This window comes from Notothenia rossii (genome assembly GCF_949606895.1).
Source record: "Notothenia rossii genome assembly, chromosome: 8".
Taxonomy (NCBI): domain Eukaryota; kingdom Metazoa; phylum Chordata; class Actinopteri; order Perciformes; family Nototheniidae; genus Notothenia; species Notothenia rossii.
Window position 1 is genome coordinate 52,796,618 of NC_136906.1, and position 12,144 is coordinate 52,808,761.

The 12,144-nt window shown below is 44.4% G+C and overlaps 1 protein-coding gene across 1 annotated transcript; it reads left to right on the plus strand.

Moving 5' to 3' along the window:
- The first annotated feature begins 664 nt into the window (after positions 1-664).
- On the plus strand, positions 665-5,374 carry ptger2b (prostaglandin E receptor 2b (subtype EP2)). Its single transcript, XM_079645671.1, has 2 exons — positions 665-1,830; positions 2,744-5,374. The coding sequence occupies exons 1-2, from the start codon at positions 1,030-1,032 to the stop codon at positions 2,984-2,986; spliced, it is 1,044 nt and encodes a 347-aa protein (XP_079501797.1). The 5' UTR covers positions 665-1,029; the 3' UTR covers positions 2,987-5,374.
- The last annotated feature ends 6,770 nt before the right edge of the window (positions 5,375-12,144 follow it).

A 12,144-nucleotide genomic window follows, 5' to 3' on the forward strand; every position in this document is an offset into this window, starting at 1 on the left:
TTTTCACTCAAATTATGTCCATTTTAAGACAGACTGTCCCTGATCATCACTGCACATTTCTACTAAAAGCCATAAAAGGAGCAACGAAGGGAACATGGAGAAAATGTGTCCTAATCTATCAGATTTTTGGCTTGAATGTGTTACTTTGTATTGATAAATGTATTATTTACAGATTGAACCTTGTCTTGTTTGGTTGTTCCAAAGCTTCTCTTATACTGCCACATATTTTACGTTTGGTTTGTTATTAGTAACAAAGACAAACATTCTCATGGACTGGACAGCTACCAGCACAGGTTTCTCAGATGGTTTGTGGAACTCGCCCCAGGGATACAGAGTGAGAGGCTTTAAACTAAATAGTTTTCTTTTATTTGTTTTATTTTAAGAGTACCAAGGGCCCTATTAGTACAGTTAGCTCTCCCAAATGGTTACTTTAGGTCCCTACTGTGTGATAAAGTATACAATATACAAATTATAAAGAATAAGACGACATAGGGTTTTACTTTATTTTCCAACGATCATAACAGTTGTATGCTGCAAATACAAAAAGCTGCAAATAAAAAAGACACTGCAAATGCATGCATAATGTACATATCAAAATACATAATGCTACAAATACAAAGTGCAGTAAATACAAAACACAGCAAATACGTTGCAGCGCGTTGGCACCTGTCAGCCACTGTACTAGACCAGACACAAGGAAAAACTCTCAAGACACCCCAAGAATGATGACCACATTTTTGTATATAAAAAGATAATAAAACAACAACTTTTAAAATCCAAATGATAATGTAAACATATTTGTTAAAGACACACATTTACATTAGTCTCCCCTTCAGGCCATGGCTCTGAAAGAGAGTTAAGAAGAGGGGTGAGACTGGGTGAATCATGAGCTCTTACGGAAGTGTGTGTGACACAGTGTGTATTTCCATAGAAGCAGCACAGATCAGATGAGGGCGGTGCGCAAAGCGGAGCTCTGTGGCTGTGCGCTCTTCAGTTCACTGACACTGATGTGTGGTTCTTTGAAAATCAATGGCAAATTCTTTGTCAAATAATTCCAAATGCCACGTCATGGTGGACGTGGAGTTCGGGCAGCCCATCCCCTCTGCGCTGATGTTCGCTGCCGGTGTCGTGGGTAACATCGTGGCGCTGGTGCTGCTGGAGGTCCGGCGCCGGAGGACAAGCCCGTCCCTGTACCACATCCTGGTGACGGCGCTCCTCATGACCGACCTGCTGGGGTCCTTCTCTGTCAGCCCTGTTGTTCTCACAGCCTATGCCCGGGGGAAGACTCTGGTGGGGATGAATGCCGGCGAAGAGCTGTGCGCCTACTTTGGCTTCAGCATGACTTTCCTGAGCCTCTCCACGCTCTCCATTGTGAGCGTAATAGCACTGGAGCGCTACCTCTCCATTGGTCGCCCTTATTTTTACGAGAGGCACCTGAGCAAACTCCGCGGTTACATCACGGTGGCTCTCATCTACCTGGGCAGCATCCTGTTCTGCGTCGCTCCTTTTCTGGGTTTTGGAGCTTACGTACAGTACTGCCCGGGGACATGGTGCTTCCTGGAGATGAGCCACAAGAAGGAAGGAAAGGATCAAGTTTACATCGGGTTGTATGCGTCTTTCATCCTCATCGTGATCACCAGCACGGTAGTGTGCAACATAGCTGTCATATTCCACTTGGTGATGATGCAAAGGAAGCGCAAAGCGCGCCGGAGTGGAGAGTACGCGCGCTCTCGGTACCGCAGGTCTCTCTCCATGTCAGAGGAAGTGGAGCATCTATTGCCGCTGGCTATTATCACTGTGGTCTTCATCTGCTGCACCTTCCCTTTGGTGGTAAGAGCTATCTCTACACTGTTAAAGGGGCCCTATTCTACTCATCTTCAGGTTCATATAGTGTCTCTACTGTGACATATCTCCATGCTTTAATGTACAAAAAGCTCTTTATTTTTCTCTTACTGCCTGTGCTGCAGCACCCCTTTTCACCCTCTGTCTGAAACCAGAGCCCAGTCTGCTCTGATTGGTTAGCTGCATAGAGATGTCACACCCCTTAGTGTACAATGTGTTGGAATGCTACCCAGTGTTACATAGTGATGTCATTATGTTATAGAAGTAAATAAGGGAGTCCAATGGAGGCGTTTCAGGCAAAGGGGAGTGTGTGGGAGAGAAACTCCCTCTGGAGGGAACACAGGGATGTTAGCCTTTGCAGACCAACATGCACGGAAACCTATAGAACACAAACACAAGGAGAGGGACAACCACAACAAGCAGAATAGGGGCTCTTAAGTTGTCGCAAAACTGTCAATTGTTATGCTTATTTATTTGAGTAAACATACCAATAAACATAAACCAGTCTTTAAATCATAAACAACCCCTAAATGTCTTTTAAACAACGATTCCCACAAAACATAAAACAGATTCACTCTTCTAACATTACAAGGTCTTTTTTTATGAAAAAACATTAACATTGACTAAAAAAATGTCATCCTCTAATTATTTGTTTTAATATATATATTGTATACGCTAGATAAACTTGATTATAAGACTTAATCCCTACAACCATTTCTCTAGTTTTCTCCATTAGTGGAAGGAGAAACTTCTCCCAATAATGACTTTAGTATTTAATGATATGCTAATGCGATAAAGGTGTTATAAACCATACGTGGGCCTGGGACACTGTTAATAGTATCTGAGCTGATTATTTTCAGTTTTCATGATAACATTTATTCCTTTTATTTCTATTTCCCAGTTTAGAGTGTACATAAACTTCACAGGCAGCCACACTGATACAAGCCATGATGACCTCGTTGCCCTCCGTCTCCTTTCCTTCCACTCCATCATCAATCCCTGGGTCTTCATCATCCCCTCCATTGTGAGGATCATCTGGAGGAAGTCGCGCAAACCGCAAAAGACCTCGATGATCTGGGGGAAGACCCATGCATCAGTTACCGGGGGGGAGCCTTGCTGTGCAGTCACAGAACCACCTAAATGAGTGGGACAGTGGATATTGACGTGGAAAAGATAAGCTTCTGAGGCCTGTGGTTTATTTCCGTCTGAGTGTGCCTGAAGGCAACCAACGGAACAGAGCAGGTCTTGTCACAGCTCAGACAAAGACTGATTGACAGGATGTGCACTTGGGTTAATTTGAGTTTGAGATAACCCCAGCCACTTTCCTGAGAATAGACTTGTGGTGAAACACATGACTGAAGTCATCAGAGCGTTCTGTCAATAATTACACATAAGTGTCCTTATGTTTAAGAAATAAAGTTGTTTATCTTACACTAAAATCATCAGCTTCAGGAAATGAACATGCATAAGATACAGTACAGAGTCAGGAAATGAATGGGATGTCAGAAGGGTGAAGAACATGAGCAAATAAACCTGTTACATAGAGCCAATTTTGGTCAAGGTGTAATGATGTAACACAAACATCAGATGATCACTTTAAAGATAAACCAAGTGTGAAGACTAAAGGTAGGTTTCCACACAGTGGTGAAGTGTCGACCAACCTCTGGCTGCTTTAAGCTGCGTTCACATTATAAATGGCTCTGCTGTGACTTTGCTGATGTGTTTCTATTTAAGTGTGCTTGTAGAGAAAGAAAAGATTGTGATGCACCTTGAGATATAAGTTGATCTAATATATAACATGATATTGTTTCGGTCATATTGACCTGCTGTATACTTAAAATGCTTGTATGTAATTTCTGTGTAGTGCTTTTGAGGACTGCTGCAGTCTAGCAGATTTAATGCAGTTCCATTTATACTACGAACTAAGTACCCTTTTACGTAGATGTACCCATCGGTCTGCCATTTCAAGCATGCACATTTAGGAATCACACTCTGTGTTACATTGTCTGCCAGGAGTTAAACACCTTTCATTCTTGTTGTCTTTATATTCCTTTAAAGACAAACTACACTCACGCTGTTGGTAACAGTGGTAACAGTGAATGTTCACAAAGAACCTCTCTTCAAAACAATCGTTTAGTATGTTATCTTTCTCCTCTTCTTTACAAACAAGCTAGCGGTGCATATGCCACCAACTGATCTTAACTGTGGACTGAAACAGGAGCATGTGCAGTGATTGCCTGTTTGATTACCAGATGCTATCCTTTCACATGCTGCCCCGGAGCAAGGTGGACCTAAATGCAGGACACATCATCGTTCAGCAGAACATACTTTTATTAGCAGATAATCCATGCACAGCAGGCCAGGGCCGAACAGAACAGAGCTCTGGATAAACAAGGATCCTACAAACACAGACAAAAAAACACAACTATACAAAATACATTAAGAACTAATCACAAGACACAGCTGGGGAGGGCAGGAAAGACAGGAAAGCAGTAGGTGTAACGGTTCTGATCATCAAACAGGCAGGAAACACAGAGACAGAAACTACAAAGAGACATAACTCAAGGGGTGACCACATTTCTGTACTGTATTTACATGTGTATATATATATATTTGAAATGTCTGATAGACCTTTGCAACATACAGGATTTCAAAATTGTAAAGGTACACTGGTTACTTGATTGGTGATTTTTCACAAAGTTTGCTCTTAATTCATGTATACCAGATTGAGAGCATTGACTCACACATTACATTGTTTATGATGGTGAATTACTGATATTGTACAATATCACATTTTAATGCTAGAAAAGTATGTGAGTCATAGTAAATCAATGTTCAAACACAAATGGATTAAATGATGAAAATGTCCAGTATTCAAGTTTTATTTTCTTGAAGCAGTTTTCCAATAATAGGTGATGTGGCGTTCACAAACAGATAGGTAATACAGAATGTGAAAACATCCTTAATAATGATATGACCTTTAGTTGTAATCTTCAGATATATTTGTCTCACCCTTGTTCCCACTGACAGAAAGACACAATGCTGTGTCGCAACATCCTGTGTAGCGCACCACAACAATCCACAGTCTTCATTCCTGTGACTTTACTCCCTCGTGAGCTCTGTCCTAATATGTGTAGTCTCTTTGTACTACTTAGTAGTTCGGACCTTGATAAATATGAAATGATGGGAACATGGGCTAATGTAAATCTGTAAGTGGCCTTTCCAGGTATATGCATTTCAATAATTGCCAGAAGTCTCTAGTTCACAATGATTGGAACACATACAGCTCTGGACAAAATTAAGAGACCACCAAAATGATCAGTTTCTTTGGTTTTAGTGTTGGAATTCACCAGACACTGTAATGGAATAGCTGCCATGTAGATATTGAGATTTAAGAAAAATGTGGAGTTGTCTCTTAATTGTATTCAGAGCTGTATATGGTGACATATTTATATTTTTGCAGTTCTTGTGTGTCTTATAACCCCATTCATGCGTAAAGGCCTACATCATCACTGAAAAGGAATGTACATATCTGTTGGATTTCAGTTGTTTATTATATGAAATAATAACACGTTCAAAAGCTTTGTTTATCGTGTGACTCTTTTCTCATTGTATATTGAAACATATCAAAATCATAATGGGTTTTTCATTTTATAAGATATGCTTCTAACAGTAAAGGGAAAATTCTCAGCTGGTCCGCCAACCTTTTAGCCCATTAATGTCAACAATGGTGCAAAAATAAGAGCAGCTGTCAGAGGAATGGACTTCCTGAAATAGTGACCATTTCGTTTGGGTAAATACAGACAATGACTTGGGAGGCAGAACATTCAGTTGGTTCAGTCCCTGACAAGACATGAAGCATGCACATAGGGGATCTGCCTGTATCCTATTTCTAAAGTGTAGGCCAACATTTATATCAGTTAAAATACTCATCACATTTATTGACATTAATTGGCATTTTAAGACATATTTATTCAATGTGCAGCAACTACAATGGCTGAATATTGCAATCAAGGTGGCAAGAGGTTATGCAGTGCAAGTGGTTGGAGCCCTGCCAGATAATATACTAGGCCTACTCCTGAATGTAAATGACAAATCATTTGTCCTTGAAATAAGAGTTGTTATTTACATTTTTGGCATTCAGGCTAATTTAACTCAAGCTGTCTGCAGTCCATGTGTCTGTGATGTCACGGAGAATGAAGAAGGCATACTTTATTAATCCCTATGCTAGGGTATAACAAAACGTGTTAGTCTCAAGCCTAAAATCACGAATGCACAAACAGGAGCAATTTGGGTGGATTAATGTATGGGGATACGTCAGGAAGTGTCTTTAAAAAGGGAAGTTTTATTGAATTATCGTGACATGGCACAGTCTTGTCCATTTTCTCAGGCTCAGTAACAGGATGTGATGAGAACTAGGTCTGATCCCAGATCCCAGGCCACTGTTTACATGTGACTCAGAGCTGTAGGCCGGCTACACGCTTCTTAAAGGGAAAAGATCAGAGGCAGTCATCCAAGCTGTTGTTACAGGTCATCAACATGAAATTTGAGTGTAGGCGTTGTGAGTTGAAATATAAAAAAACACTACGTTTATTTACGTTTACTTTTGGTCATGACCGAAAGAACGAGATTGCGGGTACAAGCGGCCGAGATGGGTTTTCTCCGCAGGGTGGCTGGTGTCTCCCTTAGGGATAAGGTGAGAAGTTCGGTCATCCGGGAGGGACTCGGAGTTGAACCGCTCCTCCTTCGCGTCGAAAGGAGCCAGTTGAGGTGGTTCGGGCACCTAGTTAGGATGCCACCTGGGCGCCTCCCTAGGGAGGTGTTCCAGGCACGTCCAGCTGGGAAGAGACCAAGGGGTAGACCTAGAACCAGATGGAGGGATTATATCTCTTCTCTGGCCTGGGAGCGCCTTGGGATCCCCCAGTCAGAGCTGGTTGATGTGGCCAGGGAAAAGAAAGTTTGGGGCTCTCTGCTGGAACTGCTACCTCCGCGACCCGACCACGGATAAGCGGGAGAAGATGGATGGATGGATGGATGGACTACGTTTATTTAAGGACATGAGCTTACTTTCACTTTACTAGTATTTATAGTCCAAATGAAACTCTACAGATGTTTAATGGTTATTGAAGTGATGATCTACGCAATGTTTACACATTCTTCTGTGGTAAAAGCTTATGTAGTGTTCGCAGAAAGAAAATGTGTTTTACAGCGTCAAAATTAACATTATAATATATTACATAATTTATCTTTACTGTATGTCCATCCATCCATCTTCTCCCGCTTATCCGTGGTCGGGTCGCGGAGGTAACAGTTCCAGCAGAGAGCCCCAAACTTTCTTTTCCCTGGCCACATCAACCAGCTCTGACTGGGGGATCCCAAGGCGCTCCCAGGCCAGCGAAGAGATATAATCCCTCCATCTGGTTCTAGGTCTACCCCTTGGTCTCTTCCCAGCTGGACGTGCCTGGAACACCTCCCTAGGGAGGCGCCCAGGTGGCATCCTAACTAAGTGCCCGAACCACCTCAACTGGCTCCTTTCGACGCGAAGGAGGAGCGGTTCAACTCCGAGTCCCTCCCGGATGACCGAACTTCTCACCTTATCCCTAAGGGAGACACCAGCCACCCTGCGGAGAAAACCCATCTCGGCCGCTTGTACCCGCGATCTCGTTCTTTCGGTCATGACCCATCCTTCATGACCATAGGTGAGGGTAGGAACGAAAATGGCGCGGTAGACAGAGAGCTTTGCCTTCTGGCTCAGCTCCCTTTTCGTCACAACGGTGCGGTAAAGAGACTGCAGTACCGCTCCCGCTGCTCCGATTCTCCGACCCATCTCACGCTCCATTGTTCCCTCACTCGAGAATAAGACCCCGAGATACTTGAACTCCTTCACTTGGGGTAAGGACTCATTCCCTACTTGGAGTGGACAGTCCATCAATTTCCTGCTGAGAACCATGGCCTCAGATTTGGAGGTGCTGATCCTCATCCCAGTCGCTTCACACTCGGTTGCGAACCGATCCAGTGAGTGCTGAAGGTCGCAGACCGATGAAGCCATCAGAACCACATCATCTGCAAAAAGCAGTGTTGCAATCCTTAGTCCACCGAACTGCAAACCCCCTCCCCCACGACTACGCCTCGAAATCCGATCCATGTATATTACAAACAGGATTGGTGACAAAGCGCAGCCCTGGCGGAGGCCAACCCTCACCTGAAATGGGTCCGACTTACTGCCGAGGACCCGGACACAGCTCTCGCTTTGGGAGTACAGAGATTGGATGGCCCTGAGTAGAGACCCCCTCACCCCATACTCCCGCAGCACCTCCCACAGTGACTCCCTGGGAACCCGGTCATACGCCTTCTCCAAGTCTACAAAACACATGTAGACTGGATAAGCGTACTCCCAGACCCCCTCCAGGATCCTTGCGAGAGTAAAAAGCTGATCCGTCGTTCCACGACCAGGACGGAATCCGCATTGTTCCTCCTCAATCTGAGGTTCGACAATCGGCCTGACCCTCCTTTCGAGTACCTTAGAGTAAACTTTCCCGGGGAGGCTGAGTAGTGTGATGCCTCTGTAATTGGCACACACCCTCTGATCCCCCTTTTTAAAAAGGGGAACCACCACCCCGGTCTGCCACTCCTTCGGTACTGTTTCCGACTTCCACGCAACGTTGATGAGACGTGTCAACCATGACAGTCCCTCAACACCCAGAGCCTTCAGCATTTCTGGGCGGATCTCATCCACCCTCGGGGCTTTGCCACTGTGAAGTTGTTTGACGACCTCAGTGACTGGTGTCGATCCCCCGTCATACTCCAGCTCTGCCTCTAACATAGAGGGCGGAGTTGTCGGGTTCAGGAGTTCCTCAAAGTGCTCCTTCCACCGCCCTGACACTCCATCAGTTGAGGTCAACAACGTCCCATCCTTACTGTACACAGCTCGGATGGTTCCCTGCTTCCCCCTCCTGAGTTGTCGGACAGTTTTCCAGAACAACTTTGGTGCCGCCCGAAAGTCTTTTTCCATGTCTTCTCCGAACTTCTCCCACACCCGCTGCTTTGCCTCGGCCACGGCTGTATGTATACTACAATAACATGTGATCAACCGTGACTAATAACCACTTGCCACTATGTTCATGTTGAGAAAGTCTCCGATACGTGGGAAAAGCAAACCACGTTGTGACATCTTCCATACAGTAAATATAGGTTAGTAATGTTCACGCTTAGTGTGAACACACATGAAGCTCAGCACAAGCTAGTGGAACCTCGCAGATGGGTGGGCTGCAGCCCCCTCAGCACCCCCCTTCCCGCGTCCATTAGTGATGTCTCGCAGGCCCCACGCAGCAAGCAGGAAATGAACCCAGCTCACACTGTCCACTCCCCACAACAGCGAGCTGCGCAACGTCCCGCCAACACGGCACCCAGACCCCACGCAGCATTCTCATCTGTTTGTCATTACAGGTGTCACTTTCTGGTTGCACACGCCATTGTAACACATAATCACTGATGTTCCACTGTAACAGCGGTGGACTCATCAGAACAGAGTGGGCGAGCTGCAGGAGCTCCAACAAGCTGATAGGACAGAGAGTGAATACACATACTATACAGAGATGCTGTATGAGAAACCAATGTGAGTTTGGAAAATTGCACAATGTAAATCTATTCTAGATTGACCTCAACAATGGAATTATGATGAGTAGAAATGGCCACGTGGGACCTTTAAATCTGCTCTCCCCCTCTGACAGCTGTCATTTCAGGTGACTCGACGCAACCCTCCTCCACCCCTTTTCACCTCACGTCCCTCTGAATTCAGGGTTGTGATTACAAAGTGGGAATACAGTGAGTGCAGTATCATGTGTTTTACGGAGACGTGGCTGCACTAGCACATCTCAGACAACAACACAAAACTGCCAGGCGTTATGTTTTGTAGATCGTGATCGTTGTTCTCGAGTTCAGGAGGAAGTTCAAAAGAGACAATATGCAATTTCACACCGGAGTACTTTTCCCAGTATAGTTCCGATATAGTTCCGAAAATGTGCGTTCACACCAAAAAGATCCGGAACTAGAACTTAGTTCATAAGAACCTTTTCACCCCCTTTTCAGTCCCTGCTAGAGAGTAGAGATGGGTGAGTCCTGATTCATCTGGATCTTTCACCCGGATCCTAGTAATGAGCTGGTCGTGACGAGTCTCCCCTCTCCATTAACCCGAGTCCTTTGAGTCCTACTCCTGGTGACGTACAAATTAATAATATAAATTGCGTCACTCGCTACTCTCGTTATAACATGTAAAATCACATTACAACGTACCCCAGTCCATCTGCCTAGCAAGTAGGATAGCTGCCAGAACTTATCGTTTGGCTCAGGGGACGCGGATCAGTGACATTTCCTGCAGACTCAGAGCCGTAACCGTGGCAGATCCAGAGATCCAGTCAGATTCATCATGCACGAGTCAATAGCAGACTCAGATTCGCAAATCCTGACTCACTGAATCAAGGGAACTTCCTTCACTTCCTGCAGACTCGTGAGTCGTGGGGAATCAGAGCCGTAACCGATCCAGCAGATCCAGAGATCCAGTCAGATTCATCATGCACGAGTCAATAGCAGACTCAGATTCGCAAATCCTGACTCACTGAATCAAGGGAACTTCCTTCACTTCCTGCAGACTCGTGAGTCGTGGGGAATCAGAGCCGTAACCGATCCAGCAGATCCAGAGATCCAGACCATACATCCATGATCCAGACTCGTCATGCACGAGCATAGCCGCGGGAACGGGGAAGTCATTTTACTTAGGGGGTGCGGACAAAAGTGGGGAGTGATTTTAACAACAGTAACATGAAGTTTTTCAAATGTACACCATTCGCAGACCCGCCTCCAGCACCCCTACTTCCCGCGGCTATTGTGCACGAGTCAACAGCAGACTCAGAGATTCGCAAATCCTGACTCACTATGCAAAGCATAGCAGACTCGTGCGGACTCAGAGCCGTAACCGTATAGCAGCAGATCCAGAGATCCAGCAGACTCGTCGTCATGCACGAGTCAACAGCAGACTCAGATTCGCCAAATCGCCAAATAACCCTTTTTTTTGTGATCAACATTTTTTATTAAAGCAAAAGACACTGTGTAGCGGAGGTTAATGTAACGTTAGTTTAATATGCTCGTGAAATGCAACAACTTTTCGGTTTCACCGGTAGGATTTCTATGCTCTTGGTGATGCTGACTCATATGACTCAAAGGACTTGTATGATCCGGATCTCTTCAATGACTGACTCAGAAGACTCAGAGTCCGTAAAAGGATCCAGATTTGCCATCTCTACTAGAGAGCAGGGTTGCGTTCGAAAAGTCCATTTAGCTTAGGAACCTTACTAACCGAGTGAAATGACCCGGAAGTCCCTCAGTGGCAGCTATGATAAGTGCCGTACGAATTCTCTAGAATGATAGGAAAGGAGGTTTCAAACTTCCTTTACAGTATAACCTCCTTTAGCTTAGGAACCACTGGATCTCCCTAACCGAAAGGAGAGGAGAAAATGCTGCCCCACAATGCCTTGCAGCCGCAGCATTTGACGTCACACAATAGTCAGCCGTTCACGGACACAAACGATTATGACGGAGAAATTATATCATGAAGGTTACGGTGCCTATTAAGCATTTTAAAACGTATGTGGCAAGTTGCCAAAGAGCTTTGTTTTGAACGTTCATCAGTATTATAATCAAAAAGAGAAATATGAACGTTAGTTTTTACTGAAATGATCAAATAAAGTCAACATTTCACTGAGCTGTGTGGGGTTTGTTCAACTTTTAAAAGATGTTTGAATGGTGATATACACAGTGATAGGTGTTAAAGACTAACGTTTATAATAAATACATTTGTATTGATTTTGAGATATTTTCATAGTTCATACAATCATACGTATTGGGATCATTTGTATTAATGTGGACCGGAGGGAGAGGGTGACGAGCATAAGTTTCACTTTCATTTTTTATTTCAATTCCAATTTTGGTCATGAAGAATATGTTTCTCTGTTGTTCATAAAGCATAAAGCAACAGCATCAGAGCACGGTGCAGAGTCTCTAGATGAGTCCGTCGTTCTTATTAAAAATCCATGTTGTAGCCCGTTGTATAGAAAACTGTAGTTTCCATAGTTTCCCCACAGCAGCAGACGCACACAATGACGTCCGCTGGCGCATCATAAACACGTCGGATAGTGAAAGTGCATTCGGATTCTTTAAAGTACCGCAGTCTCTTCTCCTAAGTCCTTTTGAATTCTCCTATCCACTATCCCTTAAACCCTTGACGTTTCACTCAGAGGTCAAGGAATA

Excerpts from the sequence above, each read along its gene's own strand:
- ptger2b (XM_079645671.1), top strand. The coding sequence starts at position 1,030 with ATGGCAAATTCTTTGTCAAATAATTCCAAATGCCACGTCATGGTGGAC. Across the intron at positions 1,831-2,743 it reads GCTGCACCTTCCCTTTGGTG|TTTAGAGTGTACATAAACTT; the intron begins GTAAGAGCTATC and ends TCTATTTCCCAG.